The sequence below is a fragment of the Aotus nancymaae genome, unplaced genomic scaffold (genome assembly GCF_030222135.1).
Source record: "Aotus nancymaae isolate 86718 unplaced genomic scaffold, 86718_ANA_hifiasm-v0.15.2.pri h1tg000053l, whole genome shotgun sequence".
NCBI classification, from domain to species: domain Eukaryota; kingdom Metazoa; phylum Chordata; class Mammalia; order Primates; family Aotidae; genus Aotus; species Aotus nancymaae.
This window is the reverse complement of record NW_026988467.1, coordinates 7351693-7367673: the sequence shown is the minus strand read 5'-3', so window position 1 is coordinate 7367673 and position 15981 is coordinate 7351693. Positions and strand designations below refer to the sequence as shown.

The window sequence follows — 15981 nt, the reverse complement described above, 5'->3', positions numbered from 1 at the left end:
GCCAAACACATCATACAAATGACCCTGCGGCAAACTCACACACCCAAGGGTTGAGGAATTCAATTACCTCCAGAGGATAACTGTAAAGGTTTCGAACTGTCATGTAGCATTAAAAAAAAAAAAAACCCAACCCTCATCTCCCCAAATACCGTAAGTCACATAAGTCCTGATACACTTACACCCCTTAGATTTTGCTGCAACTGCTCCTCAGATTCCTAAGAGAGGGCTTATTATAAGGACCAGAGCAGCAAGATTTTCTTTATTTTGTTTAGAATAAAAAAATCTTAAAGGGACGTTTCAAAAGAAAAAAAAAACTGAAATTCAAATTCTGAAAATATCTTGCCTTTTTTATTAATCATGTCATCTAACACCAATTAAAAAAACAAATATGTGAATATGATATAAAAATACGATCCCAGGATTAACACTTGGTAGCAGGCACAGTTATCTCACAGAATATATGTTTGGAGGGCCAGGGAAAGGAGTTTATTTTTGTTTTTGCTTCTCTTAAAAAAATCCACAGCAGTGCAAGTAGGGTCAGGAGGGGGGAAGAGGAGAGAAAAGATTCTTTAGCAGCAAAATGTCCAAGGTTCTCTAATCACAATCAAATCAACGGATATTGGATTAAAAAAGAATTCATGAAGGGATACTGCCCAGACCCATGAGCCATCACTAAAAGACTTCCGTTGCCCCAAACTGTGACATAAGAAGGACGTGCTTTATTACACACGCAACCATGAAACTTGTCCCTTAAGCTTTTGACCGTGTTTGTCACTTAAATATATGTACAGGAATCGGGCTCCTCTTCTCATCCATGTCCTTTCAGGTCTCAGCGTTTGCCGGCTCTGGGTGGGCCTGGGGTGGTTTGCCACATTTGGCCTCCAACACGTGAACGGCAGCTTCACCGCGGCCGCTGCTTCTGCTCGCCTCGTGGGCCTTGGCTGTGTCTAGCAGAGGGTGGGCGGTGGGGACGGTTTAGTGATCGCTGTTCTGTTTCTCTCTCATCCACGCCTGAATTTGCTCTTTCAGTTCTGGCACTGAGAAAAGAAAAAAAAGGAGGATTAATGCCCCAGATGGGAGGGCTCTTCCTGAGAGAGGATGCTTGTCGCTCTGTATAAATGGGAAGAAAAGGCCATTCATTCCTTCATTGAGCCGAAGACGGCAGCGGAATGCGGCATGAGAGGGAGGGACTGCAGGGAAAAAGGGCCAAGAATGTTTTGGGTCTTTTCTACAGAGTGTCATAAACCAGGTAGTGTCTGGATTTAATACACTTCCCTTCTGCTTCATCTCCGAGATGCAGCTTGGGCTTTGTCTCCTGGCACCGACACCAGCACTGCACCTCAAACCGTGCCCTCCTCTACCTGGCTCCAGCATGCTCTCTGTCAGCGTCTGCCGGTTGAAGGGGTCCGTGGGGGAGTTGAGCAGGTGCCGCAGGATGATGGCGCGGTCCATGATGGTGCCGGAGGGCAGTCGCACGGGGTCAGTCATGAGGGTGTCCATCAGAGGGTCTGCAGGGACAAAGCAAAGCAAACTCTTAGCTAATAAGAGCGCCCAGAGCTGAAAAAGAAAACAAAACAAAGCCCCTTCTACCAGTGAAAAATCCATCCAAAGGAACAGCAATCAAAGGGCCCCTGTGAGGCCCCCAGGTTTAGAAGGAAATCAGCCTTCAATAAAGGGATATGCACTGCCTTTTGTAGAGGGGAAGGCACTCCTTTGTCAGCTACTGCTGGGCGGAGGGAACAGAGCAGACAGACCCAGCAGCAGGCCCCACAGGCTCTGTGGTGACGACGCAGGCTGGAATCCTTTGTCTTAGGACTTCTTGGAATTCTTTGAAAATGTGAATCCCCACTTGCAAAGGCAGCCCTGCCCTTACAATCTTCACGGCTGTTATCTGGTTTTAACACAGGCTAAGGATGCTTCTTCCTCTCAATTTACAATATGAGCTAAAAATAGGCAAATGTAATTTAAGACAGATGGTCTCAAAAAGCAGCTCTAACACACCATTAAAAAATTAATAGCACGGGGCGCCCTCTTGTAATGTTATCGATTTCCAGTTAACTCAAAAGAAATCAGCATGAAAAAGACAAGTCCACTTGCCTCTGAACTCGTCAGGAGCGTCGCTGTAGTCGATTTCTGCGCGTGCGTTCTTGGCCACTATCTCCTCCACTTTCTCGGCCAGCAGCTTAAATTTTTCTATCGCTATTGTAGATTTGATCCCTGCCTTCCGCATCTTTGAAATGACTTCTTCAAATAATTCCTTACTGTAGGATCTCTGCAAAGGAGGAATGGCAACGTGAGACGTAAATGTATTTGAGGTGGAAAAAAGCAAGCTGCAGAAAATATCCAAAGTATGATCCATTTGTGGATTTTTCCCCTCTAAAGAAGCCCTAAAATTATATATACTTATATATTATATATATCCCAGTCTTTATGCATTTATAGCCATGTAAAAGTATGCACTTTTTATGCTTACAAATGCATAAAGACTGGAATAATTTGTGCCAAACTGTACGAGGTCACTCCCTCTGGGGAGGGCTGCAGGATTGAGGCAGATGGGATTTTTTTTTGAATTTTTACAGCTAGCATGCATTTCTGTTCAAGTTTAAACATTAAAAACAGAAGGAAATCTAGTCTATTTCAGTCCTTGTGGGGCGCTGTGCCTCCTAGCAGCCTATAAGAAAGAGGAGGTGAAAATTTCAGCTCTCTTCCACGAAGGGAAGCATGGTAAAAACAATGCAATATTGTTCATATCTAGAGGCGCTTTCTCCTGTCCACTTTCAAGCCTCCTTCGAGCTCATTTAGTTCAGCACTAGCACATGTCAGACGCTCCATGGACGTTAGACCACCCTGATGAACCAATGAATAGGCCTGGGAGCAGACACAATTTATGTCCCCAGGAAGGGAAGACATGGAGTGGAGGACAGGCGCTCACCATGGACCCAGACAAACCGAAACTTCAATTCTGGCTCTACCAGCTACCAGCTGTGTGGTCTTAGGCAAATCTGAACTCTCCCAAGCCCAGGTTCTTTGAGTGCAAAATGTGCAGAGTAACATCTACCTCACAGGTGTCTAATCCATAAAAATCACTGCCATGCCAAATAGCAAAGTATGGTGTATTTTGTATTTACAGTAAAACACATACGGCAAAAACACTGGCCACTTGCTTAGTGATGACATACATTTGTGTTTGCATCACCATCGCTAAACAAGAGGCCAGTGTTTTTGTCATATGTGTTTTACTGTAAATAAATAAATAAATAAATAAATATTTTGAGACAGAATCTCATTCTGTCGCTCAGGCTGGAGGGCAGCAGTGCAATCATGGCTCACCGCAGCCTCAAACTCCTAGGCTCAAGCGATTCTCTCACCTTAGCCGCCCAAGTAGCTGGGATTACAGGTACATGCCACTATACCCAGTTAATTTTAATTTTAATTTTTGAGGTGGAGTCTCACTCTGTCATCCAGGATGCAGTGCAGTGGCATGATCTCAGCTCACTTAAGCCTCCACCTCTTGGGTTCAAGCGATTCTCCTGCCTCAGCCTCCCAAGTAGCTGGAATTACAGGTGTGAGCTACCATGCCTGGCTAATTTTTTTCTTTTCAAAGAAGGTGATTAAGAATAACTTTTTTCTATTTTTAGTAAGAGACGAGGTTTCACCATGTTGGCCAGGCTGGTCTCAAACTCCTGGCCTCAGGTGATCTGCCCAACTCGGCTTCCCAAAGTGCTGGAATTACAGGCATCAGCCATTGCGCCCGGCCTTCACCTCTTTTCTTTATAAAGTACCCAACCTTGGCTATTTCTGTATAGTGATGCAACGGACTAACACAAGAATATCTGCAAATCATTTATCCAATGATACGTGTATCATCTGATATCACCTAGCATCCAGAATATGTAAAGAACTCTTCCAACTCAACAACAAAAACACAAACAACCCAATTAAAAAATGGGCAAAGAACATGAATAGATATTGCTCCCAAGAAAACAGAAAAATGGCCAGCAAGCACATGAAAAGGTGTTCAATGGTATTTGTCATTAGGGAAATACAAATCCAAACCACAGTGAAACACTACTTCACTCCCACTAGGATGGGTATTTAAGAAACAAAAACAAATTAACATGTGCTAATGAGGATGTAAAGAAATTTAAACTTCATGATGGAAAGAATATAAAGTAAACAAAAGAAAAAAAGAGAAAGAATGGAAATTTAAACCTTACACATTGCAGGTGGGAATGTCAAATGATGCAGCAGCTGTAGAAAACACTCTGGCAGTCCCTCAAAAAGTTAAACATGGAATTTCCACATGACCGAACAATTCCACTCCCAAGTATATACCCAAAATAACTGAAAACAGGTGTTTAAATACTTTGACATGAATGTTCATAGCAGCACTATTTACAACAGCCAAAGGGTGGAGATAACCCAAATGTCTATCAATGGATGAGGATCAACAAATGGTGGTATATCCATACAGTGAAATATTATTCAGCCATGAAAAGGAATGAAATATTGATACACTCTACAACACAAATGAACCTTGAAACATGATGCTAAGTGAAAGAAGCCAGGCATAAAGCGTTACACACTGTATAAGCCTGTTTATGTGGAATATCCAGAATAGTTGAATGGGTAAATCTAAAAATAGGGAGAGAGAGATAGAAAGCAGATTTGCAGCTGCCAGGGGCTGGGCAGGGGGGTATATATAGGCAGTGATGCTTTATGGATACACGTTTTGGAACAAGGTAGAGGTGGTGGCTGCACAACACTGACTGGACTACATGCCACCAAATGGTCCACTTTCAAATGGTTAATTTTGTCATATATGAATTTTACCTCAATAAAGAAGAAGAAATTAAACCAGAAAATGAAGCACTGACTGTGCGAGATGCAGACTCATATTCCGGGAGGTTGCAGGAGGGAGCAGTCAGCTTAGGACCGACTGCATGGGAGAAGTGTGGCTGGGATGGGATTTTTACTTTTTTATTTTCTGAAGTAGATGCTGAGTACTTTATTTTTTTTAATGGAAGACGGTGTTAACAGACACTGCTCCACGGACAACAGCTATGCGGCCTGTCCACGAAACAGGCATCTGCCCATAAAGGCGCAGTCTGGGTCACTTTAATGTCTCCCTTCCCGGTCCTCTTGGCTCCTGGGACCAATGTGGTATCCCACTTCTCTGGCGTGGAGCCCTCCCCTCACATTCCTGAGCATCAAGCTCAGTGGCTCTTTATCCAGCCAACTTTCTGTCAGCCTTCTGGACATGGGTCTTCAGCCTACTCTTAGTATAGAGGGAGAGAAGCCTCTCCATTTCTTTACCTGCAAAGCTGTCATTTTCTTCTTCCTTTGTCTTCCCAGGAAAACAAGACATACCAAACCAAACCAGAGCAAACAAAGATTCTGCTGCCTCCAGAGGAGAAGACGCAATTATACACCCTCTTCCCAGCGCCTGCCAGTCACCCATCCTTCTGCACCTACTGCCCCCTGCCCCCACCACAACTCTCTGCTAAAACAATCAAGTAAGCAGGCTCCTAATCAGCTTATGGCCGATAAAAACAGAAAATACCCAACAATCAGCATAAACACCACACTTTGAAAGAAAGCAAAAACACTTCCTTTTTTTTTTTTTTTGAGATGGAGTTTCGCTCTTGTTGCCCAGGCTGGAGTGCAGTAGTGCAACCTCGGCTCACTGTAACCTCCGCCTCCCAGGTTCAAGTGATTCTCCTGCCTTAGCCTCCCGAGTAGCTGGGATTATAGGAGCCCATCACTATGCACGGCTAAGTTTTTGTATTTTTAGTAGAAACAGGGTTTCACCACATTGGCCAGGATGGTCTCAAACTCCTGACCTCAGGTGATCTGCCTGCCTCGACCTCCCAAAGTGCTGGGGTTACAGGCCTGAGCCACTGTGCCTGGCCCAACACTTCTTAAAATATGCTTTTCTCTCCATGTGTCACTGGCACGTCTGTGTTTGTTTCACGGGTCTGGAAGAACAGGACCATTTAGACATTCAATGACCCTTGTGTGCTCATGTGCCAGAAATTGCTGTCTATGACTCGAGCCAGGTGCCACCAGAGGCCACCATCATAATCCAAGGCATGACCAGGCGGCGAAATGTGTTGTTGGTCACCAAGGAAAGGCTGCTCAAAGCATGCTTGTGTCACTCACTTGCTTTGCATCACCTCGCTGGGCATGCTGTGCCCATCCACGCAGAAATCTGGGTGTTCTGTTAAGTGCTGGCGATGTGGCAGCCGCAGCACACGCCCTGGAGTGGGTGCATGCTAGACAGCTCTTCCAAACCTCTCTGCAGGACCGATGAAAGAGGCCCAGGGGCTTTTCACACCAACCTCCAGCTGGGCTAGAGACTCCAGCTGCAGTCAGCTGCGCACCCCACCTCAACGGGTACACGCTTTCCTTTCCTTTCCCTCACTGCAGACTATGACTTACCTTCTGTTTAAAATCTGAGCAATATTATTATATAGTCGGGGGCTAGAAAAACTGTGTGTGTGTGTGTGTGCACGCGCACACGCAATGGCCCAATCTCAGCTCACTACAACCTCTGCCTCCCAGGTTCAAGTGATTCTTCTGCCTCAGCTTCCTGAATAGCTGGGACTACACGTGCTTACCGCCATGCCCGGCTAATTTTTGTACTTTTAGTAGAGACGGGGTTTCACCATGTTGGCCAGGCTGGTCTTGAACTCCAGACCTCATGATCTGCCCACCTTGGCCTCCCAAAGTGCTGGGATTACAGGTGTGAGCCACTGTGCTCAGCCGAAAAGCAGTATATATTTTAATGTCTCCTACAAGTAACTAGAATTTCCTAACCCTCTTACTGACCTCTACTTTTTATGAAAAACTGCTTTAGACATACAGTCATGTGTTGCCGAGAAACATCTTGTTAGGCAAATTTGTTGTTGTGTAAACATCATAGACTTTACTCACACAAACGTAGATGGTGTGGCCTATACCTCGTGAGGCTCAATGGTATCGCCTATTGTTCCTAGGCTATACACCTGCACAGTGTGGGACTTACTGAATCCTGTCGGCACTTGTAACACAATGGTGAGTATTTTAAACATAGAAAAGGTACAGTGAAAATATGGTATTGTAATATTGTGGGACCACATGGTCTTTGTGGCCCATCAATGACAGAAACAGGACATGACAGTGTATTTTTTTCCATGGCAAATTCTTTGTCAAGATCACTTCCTCTGCTACTACAGCCAAAAGCACCTACATATGTGAGTTATAGCTCAATAAAGCTGTCCTTAAAAAAAAAAAGTACCTACAATGCTATTATTGTAATATGATTCCTTTGGATGAGATATGGGTAAAGAACCTTCTAGAATGCCTACTGATGATTAACCTGAGCCATGAACAGTATTTGGATAAGTAGTGTGAACAAAGGCAGAGACACAGAAACAAGCATGGTTCTTTGTGAGCATTCTTTTTTTATTTTTGAGACAGAGTCTCGCTCTGTTGCCCAGGCTGGAGTGCAATGGCACACTCTTGGCTCACTGCAACCTCTGCCTCCCAGGTTCAAGCGATTCTCCTGCCTCAGCCTCCCAAGTAGCTGGGACTACAGGTGCGTGCCACCATGCCCGGCTAATTTTTTTTTTTTTTTTTTGAGACAGGGTCTCACTCTATCGCCAGGTGCCAGGTTGGAGTGCAGTGGTGCGATCTTGGCTCACTGCAACCTCCGCCTCCTGAGTTCAAGCAATTCTCCTGCCTCAGCCTCCCAAGTAGCTGGGACTACAGGTGTGCGCCAACATGCCCAGCTAATTTTTTTTTGTATTTTAGTAGAGACAGGGTTTCACTATGTTAGCCAGGATGGTCTCGATCTCTTGACCTTGTGATCCACCTGCCTCGGCCTCCCAAAGTGCTGGGATTACAGGTGTGAGCCACCATGCCCGGCCTTAATTTTTGTTTTTTTAAGTAGAGACGACATTTCACCATGCTTGTCAGGCTGGTCTCGAACCCCTGACCTTGTGATCACCTGCAGTCTCCCAAAGTGCTGGGATTACAGGCGTGAACCACCGTGCCCAGCTTTTTGTGAGCACTTTAAATGAACAGCAAAGAGACTGAGAATATGCGCTCAGGGCCAGGCTGCCCGGACATCAATCTTGCCTTTGTCCCACACTAACTCTGTGACCTCAAGCAAGCAATTTAACCTCTCTGTGCCTCTTTCCTCACTTTAAAACAAGAAATTTTTTTGAGATGGAGTCTGGCTCTGTCACCTAGGCTGGAGTGCAGTGGCGTGATCTTGGCTCACCACAACCTCCGCCTCCTGGGTTCGAGCAATTCTCCTGCCTCAGCCTTCCGAGTAGCTGGGACTACAGGTGTACACCACCACACCCGGCTAATTTTTTTTGTATTTTTAGTAGAGATGGGGTTTCACTGTGTTAGCCAGGATGGTATCGATCTCCTGACCTCGTGATCCACCCACCTTGGCCTCCCAAAGTGCTGGGATTACAGGCGTGAGCCACCATGCCCGGCAAAACAACGAATTTAATAGAACCTACATCACAGGATTTTGTGAGGACTAAATGGGTGGAGGTACGAAAACTGGGTGAAATGCAGTATATAGTTAATAAACATTAGCTGTCAGAATGTTGTAAACGAGGCAGAAGAGACCATGGAGTGGGGCCAGCCCTTTCTAGGATTACTAGATCACACAGGGACAGCTTAGCCCAAATTGGTGGCTGTGGAAATGAAGCACACACAGACAGATCTGCTCACAGGAGACACATGGAATGAAGGAGAGGGACGAATGTAAAGAAAACCACACGAGGTTTTCAACCTGGACAACCACAAAAATAACAGCACTCTATCAGGAGACTGGGGAAGATTCTCATTCCTTGAGGAAATCAGGCTGGTTTTGGAAATGCATTGTTTTTGTTAAAAAGGCCCTTAGAAATATGGGGTAAGAATTCAACTGGAGAGGGATCAGAGCACCAAATCTGCTCTTCACTTTTGTGTTTTAATTAATTAATATATTTATTTTTAGCTTTTAGAGATGGAGTCTTGCCCTGTTGCCCAGGCTGGAGTGCAATGGCGCCACCTTGGCTCACTGCAACCTCTGCCTCCCAGGTTCAAGCAATTCTCCTGCCTCAGCCTCCCGAGTAGCTGGGATTAACACATGCACACCACCATGCCCAGCGTGCGTGTGTAGTCCCAGCTACTTGGGAGGATTTTTTTTGTATCTTTAGTAGAGACAGGGTTTCATCACGTTGACCAGGCTGGTCTTGAACTCCTGACCTTGTGATCTGCCTGCCTTGGCCTCCCAAAGTGCTGGGATTACAGGTGTGAGCCACTGCACCTGACCTACTTATTTATTTATTGAGATCGGATCTCATTCTCTCGCCCATGCTAGAGTGTGGCGGTGCAATCATGGCTCACTGCAGCCTGGCCTCAAGCAATCCTCCTGCCTTGGCCTCCCAGAGTTTTGGGATTATAGGCCTGAGCCACTGTGCCCAGCCCAAATCTGCTCTTCCCACTCAAAGGAAAACAACCCATTCATCTTCATTTACAACAGAGGAGTTCCCTGGCCACTGTGGTTATTATCTCCAATTACTTACTAAAAACTTCTCGAACCACAATTTGTATCATCTGCCTTCATTTCAAGTAGGGAAAATTCAGGGACCGGTGGATATGTAATTGCACGGAATCTGCCAGTAAACAGAGAGGCCAACTCAAATTGCCCAGTTCAGCAGCCCAAATCCAGACTCCCGGTGACACGGAGCACCGACCTGGTCGTCAGCAATGGCTTTCGCGAACCGAGCACAGTCCAGCTGCAAGTAAATATCCGTCAGTTGGTCCAACAGCTTCTTTGGTTCAAAGCCGTATTTCTCAGGGTTTTCAACTTTCAGGTCACGGCACTTGGGGCCACAGAGTTGCTGAAGATTAAAGTTCAGCATTGCAGCCAATCGGGGTCCAAGTTCCTAGGAAATCACAGGATAATAGGACAATTCACGCTGCTGAGACAAGTGAAAAGGACCAAAACCTCCCATTTCAGTGGAGGAACGGGAATTGGCTGGATTAATCTTCAAAGAATCCTTACATGTGCTATAAGCCGAAGAAAGACAAGACAACATTATATTCCAACTTTACTCCCCATTTCTGATCTGATAATTCTAATATTTAATGGAATGCTGCAGGTGATGACATATGTATTTATAAATCCCCCAAAAAGACAACCTTTTCTTTAAATTCATGCTTTTAATTAAAAAAAATTATCACTCCAAATTCATTAAGAAACAAGTAAAAAAGAGAAAATTATACAAATCTCACCATCATCTGAGCCAAAAAATATTTGAGTCAGCTCCTCCATCAATATTTCATACAATTTTTCCCCATAAACGTCAAAAGCCCCTGGCAGTCTGGTCTGTGCCATTCTTATGTACTTATCACATACAAATAACAAAGTAATGCAAGGGAAGAAAAGCTTTGCCTTAAATAGTTTTGAATCTAGCCAGTGAGACGGAGTAAACGAAACACCTGGAAAATAGTAACAATCTGCGCAGTAATCTCACAAGATGACCCAGTACACACTGCAGCTGGGCATATGTGGCTTTAAGCAAACCTGAAACAGGAAAACGTGGCTTAGACAGCTTAAACACTGGCCATAGAGGGAGTCATGAAAGCTTTCCTTTAAGTCACAAGGTTTTCATGAAATCTAATAACTGGATTTATATAAATTCAACACATGCTTAGCTTTTCAATAATTTGGTTTTGCACAGAGTACTGTATTTCATTGTTGAGAAGTTGTGAAATGCAGTAATAAATAGGACAGAGTTGGTCATTTTTTTCTTAAGTAGGAGAGATCTGAGCTGGTCAGTAAAGAAGGTGAAAATGCAAACCTTAAAGGTTTGCAAAATGGAATTGCCTTTACACTTTGTCTGTGAAGAACAGATAGTAAATAGTGTAGTAAAGAAAATGAAAACATCACAGCGGGCACAGGCACAAGACTGGGGCAAAAGAACAGGGCTACAGTGTACAGATGGCTCAGGTCTACGAGCAGGCCTTAAAATACATTTATTTATTCATTTATTATTCTTTGAGACACAGTTTTGCTCTGTCACCCAAGCTGGAGTGGTGTGATCTCAGCTCACTGTAACCTCTGCCTTCTGGGTTCAAGTGATTCTCCTGCCTCAGCCTCTCAAGTAGCTGGGATTACAGGTATGCACCATCACTTCTGGCTAATTTTAGTATTTTTAGTAGAGACGGGGTTTCACCATGTTGGCCAGGCTGGTCTCAAACTCCTAACCTCAGGGGATCCACTGGCCTTGGCCTCCCAAAGTGCTGGGATTACAGGCATGAGCCATTGTGCCTGGCCTTACACCAGGTACGTCTATGTGTGTTTTAGCTTAATCTTCCCAACAAGTCTACAAAGCAGGTGGGTGTGTTGATGTTGTTATGGAGGAATTCGTCAACTATTTACTATGTGGCCTTCCACTCTGCAAACGTCTAAGGGAGGCGAGTGTCTGGGCAGTGAGCTGTTCTCTTTCATGCTCCATGGCTCCTACACTGAAATCTGTTGATGAAGAGACATGAAATGGAAAGTGAAAAGAGGGGAAAAGAGTTGTACCCAGACCAGGGAGTGGCAACAGTGCCTCTGCTGGAGATGATGGGAGTCAGATAACGGAGGTTACAGCAAATACAGAAAATCAGGGGAAATATGCAGTAACATTCCATTCCATTGTAAAGTACATTTGTCCACATAGGCAAATGGCTATTGAATCTTAGGTCCCTGCCTTGCCCTCCTCACTACCCTTGTCCTGGCCATATATAAAACTCTTCAACTTTGTGGTGAGGGTGGTTGAAGCAGAGCAGAGGCCTTCAGTGATGTTGCTCAGTTTCAATTTCAGAAACAGGAACCAGGGCTTGTTAGCTGAGTATTTGCAATCTACCATAAACCCTCGTGATGGCCGGCTCTCATTAACCTTTGGCTTCTTGAGTGTAACGAAGCTACATCTAAGAGAGCCAAAGACCTTACACAGTCTCAATTATTCTACTTCATATCCTTCAATTGTCAGTGGATGTTACTCTATGTTTTTCTACAAATAAAATATAGGAATCAATAATGGTAGAAATATGCCATGACTTCAATATTGATAATCCAATGTCCTGTCTAAGCAGAAAGTGCAGTAAGGCATTTGGAAGTGGCTGTAGACTATGTGGTGACATCAGACATCTGCTCTTCAGTCTAACAACAGAGTCTTATATCAATGAGAATAACTGGGAACAAAATCAGTAACAGAATTTCACTTATCGGTGACTGTGATAGTAAAATTTCCAGGACTTCAACAACTGCTGAAGTTGTAAGTGAGAGAGACTGAATGTGGAGTCCAAACCACCAAACAGAGCCCCTGGTTTCTACTCACCGGTCTGAGGAAGGGCTTCTGGACCTGCTTCGTGAGGATGTGGAACATGTCCACAGTTTCGGTGGCCAGGGCGAGGTAAGAGCGGGACACGCGCTCGTCCTGAGCAAGCTGAGACTGACGGGCCTGCTGCTGATCCTAGGACACATCGAACAGATGCCAAGTAAGGCTTGGTCCCGGTCATCAGCTCAGGAAAGCACCAAGTGCATAACTGGAAAGTGTGTGATAAAGCCAACATGCTTAGGGAATGAGTGAACTGCCCGCGACAGCAAATTTCCCAGGTAACTGTAAGTTTCATCCTTTCAGCATCAGAGCTCGCTAGGACTTCCAGCCAGGTGACCTTGGTGCCTTATTTAACTCCCATGAGCTTCAGTTTCCTCAATAATAAAAGAAGTCACCATCAACTTCTATGCAGGATGAAATAAGAGAATCGAACATAGTACCTGACACACATTATGGTAGTAAGAAAGGGTAGTTTATTTCCCTTAATAGTAACTTTTACTTAGTCATCATTATCGTTATTATTGTTATTTTATTTTTTTTGAGATGGAGTCTTGCTCTGTCACCAGGCTAGAGTGCAGTGGCATGATCTCAGCCCCCTGTAACCTCTGCCTCCGGATTCAAGCAATTCTCATGTCTCAGCCTCCCAAGTAGCTGGGATTACAGGTGTGCACCACCACACCTGGCTATTTTTTTTTTTTTTTGAGACAGGGTCTTGCTGTGTCAGCCAGGCTGGAGTGCAGTGCTGCGATCTCGGCTCACTGCAACCTCCACCTCCCAGGTTCAAGCCATTCTCCTGCCTCAGCCTCCCGAGTAGCTGGGATTACAGGCATATGCCACCACGCTTGGCTAATTTTTGTATGTTTAGTAAAGATAGGGTTTTGTCATGTTGGCCAGGCTGGTCTTGAACTCCTGACCTCCCACTCACCATGGCCTCCCAAAGTACTGGAATTACAGGTGTGAGCCACCACGCCCGGTCTAATTTTTGTATTTTTAGTAGAGATGGGGTTCACCATATTGGTCAGGCTGGTCTCGAACTCCTGACCTCAAGTAATCTGCCCACCTAGGCTTCCCGAAATGCTGGAATTACAGGTGTGCGCCACTGTGCTCAGTCAGTCTTCATTACTTTAAAACTATGAGATGCAGTGTGCTCCAGTAGTGAGGCCTAGCCTCTCTGCCTCTACAAGTGCCTGTGGACTACTAAGCTTTTTGAATTTTGTCTTTCCACACTGTGAGGCTGTCACACCACAGAACTGTCAGCATGCTTGCCTCTGGCACTGTCTCCTCCCTCAACTCTGCCATGGGCTGGGGAGGAGATAATAAGAGCTGTTTGACTCATGGGTACAATCAGGTACAGCACTGCAGGCTCTGAAATGCAGCAAACACAGACCCATCAGGAAAGACCTCAATGCTTACATCTGTGCAGAGGCCTTTTCTTGTTAGGGAAGGGAACACAGCTGGAACAGCTGAAGCTGGCTGGTGAGTGCCCTCTGGGTAAATGCTGCTCCAGTCTGTGCTTGGTGGAGATTCTGCAGGAGATTCTAGGGGCGCCTGCCTACTGCTCCCTGGTCAAGAATGAGCCCACTGAAAGGAAGGCAGTGCCAGGAAAGACACAAAAACAGCCAGGCGTGAACTACCTAAGTGAGTGCCTGGGTGTCTCAACAGGCCCTTCTACAGCCTTTGGGCCCTGGAGATAGTAAGACTCCCAACTCTCACAGAGCGCAGGGAGGATCTGCTTAATAAAACAAATACCCAAACAGATACACAGTAAATCTGACAGTGATGATGAAAAATGAAGCTGGGTTGGGGCCAGGGAAGGTCTCCCTGAGGGGGTGACAACTAAGTGGATAACTGAAGGAGTCGGGAAAAATCTGGGAAGAGCATTCCAGGTAAAGGGAAGAGCAGGTGCAAAGGCCCTCACGTGTCAGTGAAGGGTCAGGAGGTGAGTCTGACTAGGGTAGGGTGAGTGGAGGAGAGACTGTCCGAAGCTGAGGGCAGAAACATACTGAGGGGCCAGATCCTGCTGCGTGCTGTAGGCCACACTTGTCACGGGATTTGGCTCTGAGTGAGAAGGAAAGCTCAAAAGGGCTGAGCTGAGTGGTGATATTGATCAGACTGAGATATTTAACACCATCTCTGATATGGACATGCTCAAGAGTGGAGGCTGAAGACCAAGCAGTGGGCTATCTTTCTTTCTTTTTTTTTTTTTTTGAGACGGAGTTTCGCTCTTGTTACCCAGGCTGGAGTGCGATGGCGCAATTTCGGCTCACCGCAACCTCCGCCTCCTGAGTTCAGGCAATTCTCCTGCCTCAGCCTCCTGAGTAGCTGGGATTACAGGCACACACCACTATGCTCAGCTAATTTTTTGTATTTTTAGTAGAGACGGGGTTTCACCTTGTTGACCAGGATGGTCTTGATCTCTTGACCTCGTGATCCACCCGCCTTGGCCTCCCAAAGTGCTGGGATTATAGGCTTGAGCCACCGCGCCCAGCCTTCTTCTTTTTTTTTTTTTTTAAGAGATGAGGTCTTGCCATGTTGCCCAGGCTGGAGTGCAGTGGCTATTCACAGGTGCAGTCCCACTACTGATCAGCATGGGAGTTTTGATCGGCTCTGTCTCTGACCTGGGCCGGTTCACCCCTCCTTAGGCAACCTGGTGTTCCCCTGCTCCCGGGAGGTCACCATATTGATGCCAAACTTAGTGCGGACACCCAATCGGCATAGTGTGCTACAGCCCAGAACTCCTGGGCTCAAGCAATCCTCCCACCTCAGCCTCCCGAGTAGCCAGGACTGCAGGCACATGCCACTGCTCCCAGTGACAGTGGGCTATTGCAATAATCCAGATAAGGGATGCCAGTGGTCTGGAGATGGTGAGAAGAGGTTAGACAGTGGCTATATTTTAAGACAGAGCCTAGAGGCATTTGCTGAGAGAGGGGGAGAAATCAAGAACAACTCCAAGGCATTGAGCCTGATCAGTTGGTAGAATGAAGGTGCCATTTACTGAGATTGGGCAGACTCAGGCAGGAGATGAGGACATCAAGGGTTCAGTGCTGGACAAGGTGAATCTGAGGCACCTATTCAACAAACACTTGGTCTAGAAATCTGGAGTCAGGTGAAATCTGAGCTGGGGATAAACACACTGTAGTCTTAAGAATACAAGTATTTAGAGCCTTGGAATACATGAGACCACCAAGCAGTAACTTTCACCAGTGGGGCAACAGGTTATGTATGGGAGTGTTTCTAGCTGCCTGATGGCTGGGGTAGGAGGGTACGTCCCTGGCATTAAATGTCAGGAAACAGAGATGCGAAATGTCCTATAATACATGGGATGGTTTCTCATCATGAGTTATTATTATACCAAATGCCACTAGGCTCAAAATTCCAACTAGTGCCCTTGTTGAGAAACACTAACCTAGAGAGCGCGAGTGGAAAGGAAACTGAAGCCTGAGGGCTGAGTGTTGGAGCTCACCAAGCTCAGACGTCAGGCAGATGAGCAGGAACAGCCAGGGCAGTGGGAGGGAGAAAGCGACTTCAAAGCCAAATAATTTCTGAAATAGCAATTGTTAGGAACTATTTGTGCCCTTTTCATCCATTAACACAGGAAAAATCA

The 15981-nt window shown here is 45.7% G+C and overlaps 1 protein-coding gene across 3 annotated transcripts in view; it reads right to left on the bottom strand.

Moving 5' to 3' along the window:
* Window positions 1-326: 326 nt before the first annotated feature.
* The window catches only part of UBE4B (ubiquitination factor E4B), a 143434-nt gene continuing 127779 nt past the window's right edge, over window positions 327-15981 (bottom strand). For all 3 annotated transcript variants that reach the window (XM_064363230.1, XM_064363232.1, XM_064363231.1), the window contains 5 exons: window positions 12378-12512; window positions 9744-9935; window positions 2098-2272; window positions 1362-1508; window positions 327-1037 (listed from right to left, as the gene is read on the bottom strand). In XM_064363230.1, the coding sequence (XP_064219300.1) occupies window positions 976-1037; window positions 1362-1508; window positions 2098-2272; window positions 9744-9935; window positions 12378-12512 (711 nt within the window). In that variant the 3' untranslated portion in view covers window positions 327-975. The remainder of the gene's footprint in view (window positions 1038-1361; window positions 1509-2097; window positions 2273-9743; window positions 9936-12377; window positions 12513-15981) is intronic.